This window comes from Equus quagga, chromosome 9 (genome assembly GCF_021613505.1).
Source record: "Equus quagga isolate Etosha38 chromosome 9, UCLA_HA_Equagga_1.0, whole genome shotgun sequence".
NCBI classification, from domain to species: Eukaryota; Metazoa; Chordata; class Mammalia; order Perissodactyla; family Equidae; genus Equus; species Equus quagga.
In genome coordinates this window covers 59498628-59516474 of record NC_060275.1, presented here as the reverse complement: position 1 = coordinate 59516474, position 17847 = coordinate 59498628, and the positions used below count along the sequence as shown (strand labels likewise).

General features: G+C 36.6%; 1 protein-coding gene across 7 annotated transcripts in view; it reads right to left on the bottom strand.

Annotated features, from left to right (window-relative positions):
• Positions 1 to 17847, bottom strand: part of PPP4R1 (protein phosphatase 4 regulatory subunit 1) — a 76082-nt gene that overhangs the window by 15387 nt on the left and 42848 nt on the right. For all 7 annotated transcript variants that reach the window (XM_046671341.1, XM_046671344.1, XM_046671343.1 and 4 more), the window contains 5 exons: positions 17013 to 17120; positions 16809 to 16874; positions 15995 to 16153; positions 11910 to 12037; positions 4803 to 5326 (listed from right to left, as the gene is read on the bottom strand). In XM_046671341.1, the coding sequence (XP_046527297.1) occupies positions 4803 to 5326; positions 11910 to 12037; positions 15995 to 16153; positions 16809 to 16874; positions 17013 to 17120 (985 nt within the window). The remainder of the gene's footprint in view (positions 1 to 4802; positions 5327 to 11909; positions 12038 to 15994; positions 16154 to 16808; positions 16875 to 17012; positions 17121 to 17847) is intronic.

Here is a 17847-nt window from a genome sequence, read left to right as displayed (position 1 = left end):
CTATGAGGTCATTATTTGCTAAATTAAGTAAGTAAACTGAAGGTCTTAATCATGAAAAGTATCTTCATTCTTTTGAGAATTTCAGCTGCAATTTATACTAATCCTTTTAATCACTTTCACTCCCCCTTTTGGAATCTTTTAATTTTCCAAAACGAAATCAAAATCGTACTAAAGGAGATTGCACAATACATAAAGGTTAAAATGTTTTGTCTCCCACAAAACGTACGGGGGTGTGTGTGTGTGTGAGTGATTGCTGACACATCTCAATTCTGTAAATCAGAGCCTTTCACAGAAAATGCCTTTAAATAGGTCATTTATCTCTAAACAGATTACATACTTCTCTTTGTCTACATTAATTTTTATTTTTAGGTTTGTACCTTCATAAAAGTTTAAATGAGTTCATTGTGAAGTTACCTTCTTCAAAAATTGATATAAAGATCAAGAAGAGTGAGCCTAGTGCTGAATGCCGAGGAAAGCTGATGCTTACATTCTCCAGCCAGAGAATGAGGTAGAATCTAGCGCTTGACTAATACGGAAACTTCAGCAGGATATACCACCATGCTGAATTTAAGAACGCTGAACACACAGGTCTTCACCAGACCCGCATTTTACTTACAGTGTGGACTGAAATCCCAGCACCAGAGCTCAGTGAACCATGGATGTGAGAAACACAGTCCCTAGTGACTCATGCTCAGAAACAGGGACCACCTGGAAACTGAATTTTACACCTTCCCTGAACAAGCTGGTACAGCTGAGCTAAACCTTTATAATCTCTAACTCTTCCACAAACTAAACCGGTGGTTAGTCGCAAATTCCTAACAATCTGTTGATTTCAATCAGTGAACAATATGATTTTTTAATCATGACTGCTAAAAGGGTCTAATTCTTCTATTGAGCCTAAATTGGAAAGGAATCTGTGTTTTGTGAGCTTGGGCAGTTTTTCTTTTTGTAGTCTATGAACCTACCTACGGTAAATCAAGCTGGCATCAAGAACTCTACTGAGCCACTGCTCAGGTCCACTCCTGAAGCAGCCTGGCAATTCCAAATGCCAGGGACTCTGAAACTGCTCTAGAGGAAGACGGGAAAACCTCAAATTCCCTAGGTAAGTATTTTGGAAAAGGGGATCTTATACACCTTCATTTTTACTACTTCCCTTTCTGGCCTTCCATGTAGGATCTATTTCTGTTCTATAACCAAGAAAGGGCTTTCTTTTTCTGACAGGAATATCTCATTCTAGTCCCTGGAAACACTTAAAACTTTTGACCAAAAATCTGCACACAAAAAAACCCCCTATCAAAGCTTCGAGGAAGGTAAGAGTTAAATTACAGGAGTGTGAAGCAAAGCCTGCCTTAAAAGAGAAAAAACAAGTCTTACTATTGTTTCCCACGGCACTGAACGGCAACATGGGCAAGCCCAGGTGAGCGGAGGCTTGGGAAGCTGGCTCGCGCTGCAGAGGGTACGCCCTAAGGGGGTCCTCTGGGCGGGGCCTCCCCACAGCTCACCGCCCAACTGTCAAGAGAAAATGTACACATGCAACATAATGAGTTTAGTCCCCAGTCAGAATTTAGTTTCCAATTTTGGATTCAAGTTCTGCCTTTCAAAAAGGTAGATATTTTCTGACAGTTCGAAGGAAATGACTGCCCGCAATGGCAGAATTAGAAAAGGCATCCAAACTTAAGCTATAACCTTTAAAAACTCAAATCACCTTCCAGCACTACAGAAAACTAAGGCAGCATTACTGAAATTAACATACCCTCAGATTTCAATAAAATCAAATGCTTGAGAATTCTGCAGCCTAAGCAGCAAATGCCAACACGGCCCAGCGATGCTGTCCAGCAGCATGCGTGACGCACAGGCAGTTTAGCACTGCCTCACCTCCTGGGCTCTCTGAGGCTGTGATTTCTGCCGGGGTCACTGCTGCTCTACACCTAGTGCCTAGGAGAGGATCTGGCACATAGTAGGCCCTGCATAAGTAATGCTGAATGAAAGCCTTGGTCAACAGACATGTTATGGAAGGATCATCATCATGAACAGAAAAAATATCAGGACAAATTTACATCATGGCACATTTAAGAATTGATTAAATCAAAATAGAGTACTTGTATTGAAATCTCTCAACTGCAGCCTGTAAATTTACAATACAATTTTAAGTCAAACAGTATTAGCCATCTTCATATCCTGAAACTTATATGTACGTGTAGGTCTTTTTAAAAAGCAAACTATGGGGGCCGGCCTGGTGGCGTAGCAGTTAAGTTTGTACTTTCCACTTCGGCAGCCCAGGGTTCGCCGGTTTGGATCCCGGGTGCAGACAAGCCATGCTGTGGCAGGCATCCCACATATAAAGTAGAGGAAGATGGGCACGGATGTGAGCTCAGGGCCAATCTTCCTCGGCAAAAAAAGAGGAGCATTGGTGGTGGACGTTAGTTCAGGGCTAATCTTCCTAAAAAAAAAAAAAAAAGCAAACTATCCATATTACCTTTAGCTTATTTTTAAAAAAAGAATTTAAAGCAGCATAGTCAATATTTCAGTTCCTATTTGTTGTGTGCTTACTATGTGTCAGAGAACTAGCAGGGACTGTAACACAGCGAGAGCTCCCAGAACAGGCTTAAAGCCCAGTTAACAAGCTTTTTTTCATGAAAATGGAGTATAATAACCCCAAAATATGAGTTCTTGAAGTTTGATCAACTGAATATAGCTTAAGTTGATAAATGATAATAAAATTTATTTAAACAAAAAGCTGAAATCTGTAAAGACAAACATTTCTGAAGAGTTGACTGTCCTAAGCTGCACACACTCTCAGGTGTAATTCTCTGTCTCAATTCTCCTCATCTGGGGGTGGAAGAGAGTGGGAGGGATGGAGGCAGACTGTCAAACAAAACAAAAAGCTCAGTACTTGCTACATCATCAAGGTGCCATAAAATGCAGAATAGTGGTTCATGGAGGGTAAAAATCACTGACAGGAGCCACAATTGACGAATGAGTAAAGAAAGTAAAGCTGCAAGGTTTTCACAAAAAATAATCTGCCATGAGAGATAAAGAATAGGATTTTTTTTTTTTAGGAAGATTAGCCCTGAGCTAACACCTGTTGCCAATCCTCTTTTTGCTGAAGAAGACTGGCCCTGAGCTAACATCTGAGTTCATCTTCCTGTTATTTTATATGTAGGACGCCTGCCTCAGCATGGCTTGACAAGCAGTGTGGAGGTCCACGCCCAGGATCCAATCGGTGAACCCAGGGCAACTGAAGCAGAGTGCACAAACGTAACCGCTGTGCCACTGGGCTGGCCCCAAGAATAGGATATTCTATTGAAAATATTCAGTCCTCTGTTCTTGCCCTTGTTTCAGAATATAATAAAAAGGAATGGACTACTGATACATGCAACAACAGCGTAAATCTCAAATACATTATGCTATATATTGCTTGATTCTATTTATGTGGCATTATGGAAAAGGCAAAATCACAGGGACAGAAAACAGATCAGTGGTTGGAAGGAAGGACTGACTAGAAAGGGGCACAAGGGAATGTTCTGGGGTGATGGAACTGTTCTGTATCTTCACTGCGGTGGTCACACACAACTGTATGTGTTTGCCAAAGTTCACAGAACTGTCCATTCAAAAGGCTGAATTTACTGATATAAATTAAATCCCAATAAACCTAAAAACAAGGTTAAAAAAATAAAACTGACCATCTGCCAGTTATATTAAAATAACTTTCAACAACCAAGGACATGAATTTACCTTTAGTCAAATCATTTACTTTTCTCCAAGTGTAAAATTATGATAGGAAATCTTTAAAAATCACAATAAATTAAAGCCAAATAACGATAACCGCTTACTTTACCACAACTGATGCAATTTGCAAAGTTTAGACACAGTAAGGTTTTGTATGTTTCAGAAGAATACTGAAGATATCACTTTATCTGCTTTAAAAATGTTTATACTTCCTAACACTGAGAAAACTGACAGTTCAGAAACTTTAGTTTTTGGAACCAGGAAAAAAAATCCACAAAGTGATATAAGATCTGAAGACTTGTAGTTGTGGGATTTTTCAGAACTGTTCTTTCTTTTAAATAACACTGCAGCTTTCACTGAATGGCTGTGCAGAGTCATTGGGAAGGCTGCGGTCGTCAGAGGAGCAGAAAGAACACTGCATCAGGTTCCAGCCCCACAGACCTGAAAGCAGCTCCAAGCCCAGCAAGCGCAAGAACTGCTCCAGGACATCTCATTCCGGCCCCGACTGACTCAGAACACACATTCCACTTAGCAGGAGGCAACTGCTTATTCAAGAAAGAACCACCTCGAAAGCTGTTGTTCACAATGAAAGAGTCTAGGTGATACATGTGTAACCCAACGGAAAAAAGTCAAAACTGAGAAACAAAGTTGTGAGCATCCACGGCTCTTAAAACATCATATTCAACAAGAAAATAGATAACTTTGTTTACTGTTAATATAGTCTTTCCTCAAAAAAGAACACTGCACCCGCTGCTATTTTATAAAAAAGCTAATGAGACCCAGAACAAAAGAGTTAAGGCTCAAGATTTACAACTGTAAACGTACAACCTTTGTTTGAATGACTGCGACAATTTCAGAGTGATTTGTGAATCAACAAATCTGTATATGCTACAGTTACGAACACAGTGATTAGCTTATCAACAAAACTTCCTAAAAATCAGATTTATCATATTCATCAACATAAGAATACATAACAACATAATGGTCAAAAAAATCTTTTAAAGGCAATTTTTCTGGAAAAATAACATTTTATATCAGCTTTAGAATAAAGAACTTGACTGACTCTCCCATACCTTTAACATCTGGATCATCAATATGTGGCTCTAGGTTTTCTATCATTTCTTCAAGCTCCTTTCTGGTGGCCATGGTGATACTTGGAGAACCCGGGGTGGGGACTCCAGGTGCTGCTTCTGCTGTTTCTGGGCTGAATTGATCCTCAGAGCCCTGTTCAAGCTCTGTGTCTACATCTATTTCAGGAAGAGGAGTCCTCCAGAAATGGAAGGAGTTGTACAATTCCTGATCTAAGAGAGCTGAATCTTGTGAACTGGTGCCAACTTCTGGCCGTAATGTAGATTTGTGGTTACCAGGTTTTTTATCATTCTCATTACTAGCGGCTTCCTGATGAGACTCTGAGGACAAAGTACAAAGTAAAGAGCTGTCCACTGAAACACTTATTTCACCTGGAGATTTGCTGGATGTTTCAGCATCATCTTCCATCGTGCTTTCCAGTTTGACACTGGAATTACTAGTACTGGGATCTGAAGTAACATCCTCTGGCCTGATTAGTATATCCTCCGGAACTTCTTGATCTCTGATCCTTTTATTGTTTCATTTGGGGGAAAAAAATGAAAGTATAAAAATAATTACTGAAAAAAAATCAATGAAAGATACTACACAAAACATTTAGATAAGTTAAAATATTAAAAATTAGATTATCTGTACAATTGAGTAGTTTATATCTATTACTGATAATGCTTCTTTTTCCATCAGTAGTTGTGTTCAGAAATGTAAACATCTGTTGAGTGTAAGTCTGGATCTTAAAGCATTACATATTAGTTGGCTAAGAGAACATTTGAGAACCCTGGGATTCTACAATGCAATGTGAATTTCAATAATAAAAATACTAAAGAAAAATAGTAGAAAGATAAATTTCTACAACACATTTTAAGACAGACACATTATAAAAATTATCTGAATTTTAAGATTACGGTATTGCCACTCTGCTCCAATGACATTGAAAAGTTGAGAATTAAAACCTATTTGTTTACATAAAAAAATAGAAAAACTAAACCTTCACACAGCATTAGAAAAGATCCTTATCTACTACCTCACAAAACACATTAAAATCCGCTTCAATGTAAATAAAAAGTTATTTTTATTTCTTCCATACTTTCCAGCTCTACTTCCAAAGGTTTTCCCAAAATGGAGTCATGACTTAATTGACAAGGACAGATGGTGCGAGTCCCTCCATCAAGCCCATGGGTGGCCGCCACCCGCTAGCTACACTGAAGCACCACAGGAGGTGGGACGTCCATCTCCTCTATTTCATTTGACTCAATTAAATTTAACAAACATGTACTGAGCACCTACTAGGAGCCAGGAAATGATACCGATATTGCAGATTCAGATGTGATGAGATGTAGCTCTTGCTCGGGACATTACAATTAGAGGCAAATAGGAGAAATGAACATATCAGCAAACAATCCCCAGGGTGGTAAGTTCAGATGGATGCACAACGAACATGCACAGCAGAGACAGGAGTTGAAATTAAAAGGTTTTAGAGGAAATGACATGAGTTGTGTTTAGAAGAACTAACAAATGTTCATGACACTAAGGGAAAAAAAACGTATTCAAAGAAGAAAATAGCACATGCGAAGGCAAGAGTGACAGAAGTGTAACATCCAGAAAATAGCAATGAGTTTATCGTGGCTAAGAGAAGGAAAGGATGGACAACAAGAATGAAAAACTTCGCAGGAACCACTGTACTCCATACTAAATACCTCTACAATTTATCCTATGGGCTACAGGAAATAATGTAGGAATTAAGAGAATTACATTTCTAGATGAAATATTTTTGAAAGACCATTCTGGAAGTAGTATGGAAAATGGGTTGGAGGTAAGACAGGAGGCAGGAATTACAGAAGAACAGGTGAGAGACAGTGATGACTTTCTGAATGAATGCAGTGTTCTGGGTGCCACAGAAAAAGCGAACACATTCAGATGATGACAAAACCAATAGGATCTGTTTACTATGGCATGCTGGAGATGACAAAGGGAGGCATCTAGGAAGATTTCCAGTAAGAGCAACTGAATAGATGCTGGTAGCACCAACTAAAAGCGAAAAATGCAAGAACAGTTTAATGAGAAAGCTAACGAGTTTCAGTTCGGGCAGGCTGAGTTAGGTATCTATGTCAAATTCTAGGTGGTGATGTGCATGGGAACTGGGCAGACACTGGAGACAGATTTGGAGGTCATGAACTCAGAAGGACATGCGCAGGGCTTAGATGTGTACGAGGCAAGAAATATGAATGAAGGAAAACACGACAGTTGTGTAGAAAGAAGTCAAGGCATTTTTCTTGTATAAAAGGGTGGTAAAGATGAGCATATTTTTAGGCTTAGAGAAAGAGGTTAGAAGAGATGAAGGAATTGACATAGGAGACTGAAGAAATAACTGATAAAGCAATGTCTTTCTGAGAAGAAAGGATATGGACTGAACAACACAGGCAGACAGAGTAAATGAGTGAAGAGAGACCTCTTTCTAAGAAAGATGAAAGGGAAATAAGGATAGATACATACGTAAATTTGTAAGCTGAGTGTAGGGGAAAAACTAAGGTGCTCCTTTGAAACATCATGTGCCTTTAGATATACCCAATAAAAGATATTAAAGAGGAGGCTTCCTAGGACTGTGCAAACAAGGGGATGTTAACGCCTATGTAACACCCCAGTTCAAAAGCCACGATACGTATTCTCATGAAATTACCACCTTCCCTCTGATTAGGCTTCAACTCATAGTAATGTTCATACTGTTTCAGAAACATATTTTTAAAAAGATTTAAAATACAGATAAAAATATTTACTAAGTCATCTGAAAACATACCACACAGTGATAGCATTCTAAATTCTGGTGTTTATCTTCCACCTTATAACTACAAAATACATAGAATGCACATGCAGTAAAATTGTTACGACTATGACAGAACTGGACTGCAAGCTCTTAGATTCTTATCCCAATGCTGGCATTACATTAATATCAAACTCTGAGCCTTTTAAGGACTCAAGATTCCACAATTACTCCTTATTCATAAAAATGGGGGATTGGCCTAGATGACTGATAAGATCATTACCCTCTCCAAAATAGCTCTTGAAGCTAGTGCTATTACACAAAATGAATGTCTTCTATATGTGCATGAATTATATATTTTCCAATCATGTTTGTCCTTATTCAAAGTTTTTTTTGTTTTCTTTTAAAGAACATTAGTGGGATAACTGGTGAGATTTGAATGAAGTCTCTAGATTAGATGACAATATTACATCTATGTTAATTTCTTAATTTTGATAAGTGGACAGCAGTTCTGTATTAATGTCTGTGTTTTGAGGAGATACACAATGAAATACTTAAGAAAAGTAAAAAAAAATCCTATCTAAAATTTATTCTAAAAGAATTGAGAAAGAAGAAGAATAAAGCAAGTATGGTAAAACTTTAACATTTGGAGACTCTGGATGAAGGGTATCTGGATCCTTTGTGCTATTTTTGCAGTTTCTCTGATATCGTGAAAACAAAATTTTAAAAATTACAGTAACAAGATATTCTCTGGTGGGATGGGGAGCAAATGTGTAAAACTTGTAAGACTTCATCTATTATCTGATGAATTTAAGAAACTTCCATTTAAAATACACAAAAAGAACCCAGTTAAAAAGCCATTCAGTAGGTAAAACTACGCCAAGGGTCTGGAGTTCTTTGATCTCTCTCACCATAGTATTAACATTAAATTTTAACATTCTTAGCAGGAAAAAAAAAGAATGACCGGCAAAGTCATTCTGTCTGTCTAATGTAAAATTACTAGTCTGTCCAAACCTAAAGCTCCTAGTACGGTTTTAAAGAGACAAAATTTTTTTTCCTAGTATTAGATTCTGGGAAGCATTACTACATGGATAAATAACAGTTGCTTTAAACTGTCAAAAATATAAATCCTCTAAATACTGATTTTTCCTGGAGCTGGATAATAGTCAATGCAAGATCAAGCTGCTAAATGCCAAAATTCTGATATTCTTACCTGGCAGACTTTCAAATGCTATTATACAAGCAAAGACTGTTTTGAAAATTGAGGAGACTTAAGATTGTGCATAACGAGAGAGTTATCCTATCTCCTAAGAGATTGTAGGAAACAGGAACACCAGAGAGTAGGCCAGAAATTTCTCTCCAAAAGAACCTTACGTTTCCTTTAGTGTCTACATAACTTTACAGGTAATATCTTCAGAGTTCTTGACTAAACCCCACAGGCCTAGGAACATCAGTCCCTGTATTTCAAGGAGAAAATGACAGGTGGAGCGTCTGGTTAAAGCAGCACTGTACCCTGAGATGAAAGCAAAGAACGCTCCAAGACACATCTTTAAAATACTGTGAATTAACTAAGTGAAGGGTTAACACCAACGAAACGCTTCCAAATGCTTACCAATATCAACCAATTTACTTTCACATAGTTGGCATTAAGTTAAACTGACAAAAACCAGCATAAATGGTTTAGTTACTTAAGGCTTTTGAGATTAAATCCATTCTTTTCTTACAATAATTCATTCAAGAGTTATGATGTGCCAACCACATGCCAGGCCCAGTGAAGGGGTTAATATACACAAAGATAAAGAACTCGATGGCTACACTCGAGGGATTTGCAGTCTACAGGATGATATATGCAAACATACAATTAAGAAGATGATTACAATTAGTGCTCTCTTTCCAGTGCTCTTGATGGCTGAGACACAAAAGCTCTGAACTTCCTGAAAAACTCAGGAAAAGGTTCATGGAGCTGGTGAGTCTGAGAGAGGAAACACGCTGAAATTCACTTTGTTAATGTGAGTATGGACGCAACAGGATGGCTTCCCAAACGGACAGCAGGGAGAACCAAAAGAACACAGTGCACTCAGAGAATAACATAATCATTGGTTTCACTAAATAGAAAATAGAATGCTTATTTTACGTAATTTAAAAATACAAATTTGAGTGTTTAACTCTGCTTCTGGAAGTAGCTTTCATTAACACCTTCAAAGAAGCATTAATAGCTTGATCAAGGGTGACCGAAAGATAAATCTGGCATATAAAGTCAGAGGTTTATAATCAATAAAAGCTTCAAAGAGTATTAAGGGCTATTAAATGTTTCCAGGATCAGATGAAACACTATATAATAAATAAACAGTAGTGGAAATATATTGCCCAAAACTTGCTTACTTTGTAAGATATTTCTTTGAGAAATCTGAATTCTAGGAAACTAAGAGGACCTTGAGAGCAGGAACGAAATTCTACATTTCTGTCTACAGTAGCTGGTTCATAGTAGGTGCTCAATTAATTTTTGCATACTCAATCAATCTTAAATAACAAAACAACAGTTTTAAGAGTTTAAAACAAAAGCCATTGCAGTATTTAAGAGAGGGTAAACAAACTAACGGCTCTGACATTAATGATATACAGGACTACTCTTTTTGAAGCTAGGAAGGAAACTATACAAAAGCTTTTACAATATTTAACACAACTCCTTCCTTAGGTAGGAACTCTCTCTTCCCTCCCCTACACCATTAACATAATTCAATAAAGTCTAATAATATAATCCAATGCTACAAATACTATTGATTTGACATTAAGAAATACCTCATGACAATGGAAGAGGAATTAAGGTTTGTAGCTAAAAGATAATTACGTTTAAATAGCTCTTCCAATAATGATCTATACTGGCAGCCAGCAAAACTACCAGCCATGATAGCCACACAAACTCTTTTTGTCAATCAAGTTTTATGGGCACACAGCCAGGCCCACCCAATGACATACTGTCTACGGCTGCTTTCTTACTGCAAAGGCAGAGCTGAGCAGCTGTGACAGAGACCCAAAGTATTTATTATTTGGCCTTTGACAGAAAATTTGCTGACCCTTGTCCTATACAATTCTGTGTAAATTTATCTCTTCACTCACTAGACTCTGCAGATTTAAAAATAAATAAAAGTTACATAATAGTCTTTGTACAATTAGATAATGAAAAGGTATGTGGACTTTAAAAACGAAAAATAGAGAACACTTCCCCCCTTCATCATTTTTGTCAAACTCCTTGCAGCAGCTGTTTTCAAAAGAACTGACAGACTTTGCTTGCTAGGAAGACAGGCTTAGAGTGATTTTTCTTCCTTTACAAAAAACAGTACCTCAGGTTTGTTTGGCTATTCAGCAGGACAGTAGGAGAACAGGCAAAAAGGTAAAACAAGGCAGCAGAGAAGAAAGGAAGAACTGCCAAATCAAAACACCAAGAAAGCAAATACCACAGTATCAAGACCTACAGAAGAAAATGTCCATTAGCATCATGACAAGGGAGGGACAAGACTCTACGGTAACTCAAGCATTACAACAGGGACTGTTTCAAGAACAGCTACTATATTATTTCAAGTGCACGCCTGTAAAAGTTCGTGCGTATTTCCCACGCACTACATTAGGTTAGAGTAATTTTTTCCCTATGTATATAATAAATTTTAAAAACTAAAACAAAACTTTTTAATGCAAAAAATTTTAGAACAAAAATTAGAGTTGTCTTCTTTAAGCTTTATTTTAAAATTTGGTTGCCCTATTAGATTAATACACTTAAAATTGGTATTCTAGTTAAAAAGTACAGTAATTTGGTGCTAACCATTAAAATACTTTCCCCGTACCTAAGAGATTACAATTATCATTCTGCAGACAGAATCCAAGATCCACAATTAAATCGACTGACTGAAAGGAATAATAATAGTAAGAAGTTGACTATGTACTAAAACAAACATATTCCTAAATTAGGTTTCACTCCTTAAAAACAAACCCTTCAAACTGCATAACCATTATCTTACATTCTAAATGTCAACAGATTATTTATGAGTTATGTAACTTATTAAACTTACCCAAAAATTATTATCCAATCTACCATTTATAGTTTTCTATGTGCCCAGCATCAAGCCAAGTGTGTTACATACATCTTCATCTTCTCGTTTAATATATAACTAACCAAAGAGGTGTTTAACAAATGTATTTAAAATAAAACTCCATAAAAATATTTACCAATTTTTATAATCAAGAGAAATAGTAAACTCTCCAAAAGGACAATTATAAAATAGCGGAAATGAAAAAAATGTTCACAAGCAGTAAAACTGGAATGCAAAGTTTTAAAAAATTATACCTATTTTTGTCTTCTACTGACGTATCTTCTGAACTTTTGCTTTCTTCTTTAAAATACTGGCCTGAGCTAGATGGGTTAGCGAAAGTAGATATGAAAGGCCCCAGAGACTGGAAGGCCGCTTGGCGAACCTGGGAAGGAAAAAGGACAGTAACAAAACATAAAAATAAGGGGTTATTAAGAAGCTACTTTCCACACACTGAAGGATGGTTAAGATAATAACAGTTTTTCTAAAAGAAATCCAGATTCAGAACTATAAATCACTCTTCGGCTAGGATTCAAAATTCTTTATAAACAATTTTTTTTCTTTCGGTTTTTTAAATCCTGGCTTGAATATTTAAACCATGAGAATATGAATATGAGATCCTATAAAACACGTGCATGAAACAAAACTAAAGAAAGTCCTGTTGTGTTATCAAGAACAAAAAAAGTGAAAAAAATCAAGATTGCCAAACAGAAAAAATAAAGAAATAAAGTCAACAAAATGTGATAAATCTATTTAATGTTTTCAGGTAGGAAAGACTGTAATTTGCTCACTACAAGAAGCAAGACAGCTGTACCAGAACTATGCACAAAGTCATCAGAAATATAATACTGACTTAAAATAACACTTCACAAAAACCTGGAAGCATATACTACTGTTATCAATGAATATCTCAAGTAGGAGAGTTGAAAAGGAGGTTATAGAATTTTACCTTGCATCATATTCCTGCATTATTTTTGTAACCAAGATTAAAAAAACAATTTGGAAAGGAGAGGTTTTACGAGAGGATGTAGAATCTGACAAAGCAACTGCGATGGGAAAAGCTACAAACCAATTTCTCTCAGATTAGGCCTTTAAGGCATAGCAATAACCTTTTCCAAGTTTTAAAATGAGGATTACATGATTATGTGTAAATTTTACAAAGGCAAATACATGTAAGGATGCCTATTATTAGTATTCATCTACTTGGAGAGGCATATACAAAATGATTCAATTGTTTCAAAGAAGGGCTAGAATTATATGCACGATAGCAAAAAAGAATAGTGTGTATGTGTGAACTTACAGATTTTTTTCCCCTTTATAGTCAATAAACATTACTTCCTTAAAAGTGTAAAAGGTAACTTTCAAAACTACATGCATGAATTTAGTCTACTCTGATTAGTGTGAAAACTCTGAGCTTGTCTCAAATAGACATAGGATTTATATATACCTCAAATGACTGAGATTTAAGGAGCTCTTCATTTTAATATAAACATATTCCCAAATTAACAGGAAATATTGAACGTTATGGAGCCCAAACAATGACAAAGTGCTGAAAGTTTAAAAATGAAAACTTGAAATAAGCTACAGAGTCTTTTCTAACAATCTTATATAAGATACGATAAAAACATTAAAATAGTACCAAGGCTTAACTGTCTTTCTCTATACGTAGACTTTGTTTTGAAAACGAATGTGGTAAGGTCCTGAGCTCAACTTCTGGAATGACATTGTAAGGAACTCCACTGACACACTCCCCAGTGTCACTGAGGAAATGGGTGAAAGTGGGAAAAAAAACCCCACCATTCAACACCTCTAGAATCAGTCCTAAGGGCAAACAACAAATGAAGGACAATCTATTCAAGAAAATCTACAAAACTTGAGTAAAAAAAAGCTGAGAGTCTGTGGTATTTGAACTAAGACCAGCCCAGGGAGGCACAGCCTCCACTCCAGACCATCGCAGCCAAGAACACTAGGCTCCTTTCCCCCAGCTCCCAGCCAGAGGGCCTTCTCATGGTGTGCCCACCTACCTGTTGCTGAGGCCGGGTCCTGGGCAAATGCAGTGGCGAGGGGTGGCTCCCTTCTTCTGCCCAGTGCCCATTAGAGGAATGGTGGCTCTACCTTGGACATGGCTCAGAATACCGGGGCCCCAACAGCCTTGGCCCCAGCTTGTGAGGCCAGGAAAGACAAGCCAACAGAAGCTCAGGCTGCTGGCCCTCCCATTCCCGCCAAAATGCTGTCATCCCAAGGGTGGCTGTGGGCATACTCAAAGCTGAACCTCTTGGAAGGAGGAAGTAAGAGTCCACTAAAGAATTCCAACTAGTCACTAAACAAACAAGCAATTAACAGTAAGCCCCAGAGAGGAGCACCAGTACCCAAATTTGCTACAATATAGTATCCAAAATGTCCAGTCTTTAACAAAACATTACAAGGCATGCAAAGGAACAGAAAAGTATGATCCACACAGTGAAAAAAAATTAGGTAACAAACTCTGTGTGAGAACAATAAGATGTTGGACGCGACAGAAAAAACTTCAAAGTAGCCATTATACATTGTTCATGGAACTAAAGGAAAGCGTGATTAAAGACGTAAAGAGGACAATGTCATATCAAATAAAGAATATTAATAAAGAGACAGAAATTATAAAGAGAACCAAAAGGAAATTCTGGAGCTGAAAAGCACTGTAACTAAAATAAAAAACTGACTACATGAACTCAACAGTAGATCTGAACTGGCAGAGAAAAGAATTAGTCAACTCAACATATATCAATACAGATTATGCAAGCCAAAGAATAGAGAGAAAAATGAAAATAAGGAAAAATGAACAGAGCCTTAGAAAAATGTGAGACACCAACATACGTGTAATGAGAATCCCACAAGGAGAGAAGAGAGAGAGAAAAGAGAAGACAAAATATTTGAAGAAATGATGGCTCAAAATTTCGCAAATTTATTAAAAATCAATAACCCACACATCCAGGAAGCTCAACAAGTAGGATAAACTAAAAGAAATCTACAAACACATCATAGTAAAAATGCTGAAAGTCAAAAGCAAGGAGAAAATCTTGAAAGCAGCAGAGAAAGCGATACATCACTTACAAGGGAGCCCCAACAAACACCTGAGAGAAGAAACAAAGGAGGCCAGAAGGCAGTGGGGATAACATTCAAAATGCTCAAAGAAAAAAACCTGCTAACCAAGAATCCTATACCTAGGAAAGCTATCTTTCAAAAATGCAGGCAAGATAAAGATATTCCCAGATAAACAAAACCTGAGAATGTGTTGCTACCAGACTCACATTATAAGAAATACAAAAGGAAGCTCTTTAGGTTGAAAGCCAGTTACCCTATATGTTAATTCAAAGAAGAAAGATCTCAAATTAATAACCTAACCTTCTACCTCAAGACACTGAGAAAAGAAGAGCAAACTAAACCAAAAAGCAAGCAGAAGGAAGGATTTAATAAAGATTAGAATGGAAATTAATGAAACAGAGAATAGAAACAGAGAAAATCAGTGAAACCAAAAGCCTTAAAAAGACCAACAAAACTGACAAATCTTTAGCAGCCTGGCCAAGAAAGAAAGAGACAAGACTCAAATCACGAGAATCAGAAAGAAGGGACATTACTACTGACCTTACAGAAATAAAAAGATTATAAAGAAATACTACGGATAATCATACACCAATAAATTAGATAACTTAGATAAAACAGGAGGATTCCTGGAAAGACACAAACTACCAAAACTGAGTCAAGAAGAAATAGACAATCTGAAGAGACCCGTAAGAAGAGATTAAATTAGTAATTAAAAAAACCCTACCCACAAAGAGAAGTCCAGGCCCAGATGGCCTCACTGCTGAACTCCACTAAAGATTTAAAAGAGAATTAACACCAACTCTTCGCAAATTCTCCCAAAACATACAAGAGGAGGGAACACTTCCCAACTCACTTGACAAGGCCATTATTACCCTGATAACAAAATCAAGCAAAAAAGAAAAAAGCCATTACAGAAAACTACCCACTGTTATCTTTTATAATATAGACATAAAAATCCTTAACAAAATACTAGCAAACTAAATCCAGCAACACACCGAGAATTATTATACTATGACCGTGTGAGACTTATCCCTGGGACTGAACATCTGAAAATCAGTATAATACATCACAGCAAGAGAATGAACGTGATTTATATTTGAACAAAAATTTTGTCCAGTAAAAAAAGTTAATATAGTAGTCTATTGTCTACTCCTAAAAGGATTAATAACGTACCTTAAGTTATAGATTATTTCTTAAATTATGAAATCAAATGTTTGCCATACAATGTACTATTTTACAAAAATAGTAATTAAAACCCTACCCAACGTGAAGGATCACTGATCAAATTAATAAATAGTGCTGATAATTTAGTCCGTCGGATTTCTTGACATGTTGCACATGAAACCGCCATGAAGCATTCAGCACAAGCCTTCCGGACTCCCCACACGTTATCAGAACAAAGCTGGAAAAACCTGGGCAGCTATGCAAGGGAGACAGTGTTTTGTTAGGCAGACAAAGCAGGTTTCAGTAGTTACTTTTACTTCATTTTCTGCTTTCACAGTGTTTTAAACCACTAGATTTTCTTAACAAAATTTAGAAGACTTTAGTATTAATACTCAGTAATTTTAAATAAATCACACTTAATTCATAACACTATTGACTATAGAAAAGCAAAAACACTCCCAACAAATATAGCTTAAATGTTATCCAAGAGCTTGTGTCTACAGAAACTCTTCAAGTATGTTAATTTGTACATTAAGCATATATATTCCATGTACTAACTACTAATTAAAAATAACATGCAGTAGATTTAATGTCACTAAAATACTTGAGGGTTGCAATAACATGAAAGATTCATCTGAATAAATAAGAACTGATTTGTCTAAAAAAAACGGGAGAGGTAAAAATAGATCAACGGTTCTTACACATATCTGCACTTATAACAAACGGTCGTTATCAAAATAATTCAAGTGCCCAGATTATCAGAATTGAAACTCAAACTCCACACCATACTATCTTTCTGGTTTACATTCATGGGATTGTGTTAATAAAATTTTGGGGTAAATGTGTGCATTTCAAACTCTATGTACCACTTTATAATCCACTGCTAACTGCTTTATTTCTACAAAACTTACCAACATTTCCTCAGTAGCTTGCTGGCCAACTACACTGCAAATATCTCCAAAATTCGCAGCACAGACCTGACAACAAAAGCATCACTGACATTTCAAAATATTACATATAGAATTCCTTAAAAATAATCTTTTAAATTTCACATATCAATACAGTAACCACTAGAACCACGTGTTCTTAAAAAAAAAAAAAAGACTAAACAATACCTTTCGAACATGGAACATTCTGCAGTCACAGCACATCTCACAGAACCTGGGAAGGATAAGACGCTCTGTGATGTCCTTTCCAACCATGGGGGCCATTTTGCACATTATCTAAAATAAAGAAGAACAAAAATGCACTGAAAATATCTTCAAAACTAAGACTTCTCCAGTTAAGTTTGCTAGCTTATTAAAAGTATTTAATTTAAGGAAACATAAAATATGACATGGTATCATTACACTACATACATCACAAAAAAATTCATTTTATCTGAATTGAAAAGTAGAGATTAACAAGTACTAATAAAATCAACTGATAATTACTAAATGCATGGTAAACCCAGAGAAAACCCTAAAAATTTCATTTTTGTCTATAGTTTCAATATTATTAAATCATTTTGCCTGACAACTTTAAAAGCAAAGACTCCTACATTTTCCCAATGAGAATATAAGTGGTCACTGTTCAAAGGGAAAAAGATTATCATAACAAAAGATCTGGGTTTAATAATATATCTGTATTGCTAGGAAAAGCTATACAGGGGCAGTCCCTACCTTGCTAAGTGCCATTTTAACTGAAACGTGTGCCTATGGGAACGGCATCCTCCCTCTGCAGAGCTTAGGTTACGTGGAAGGCAAGGGTATGATTCTGGCACGCACATGTTTCAGTTAACACACTGCCAGGCAAAGTGAGGATGAACTGTGTTTGAAAAATAGCCCAAGTTATTTAAATAAATTCCTCCCACAGTTAGTAGAGAAAGAAATCCCATGGTCTGTCATCATTTATCTGTTACATGTACTCCCAGCCAGTGCAAATATGACAAGAAAAAAGGCATACAGATTG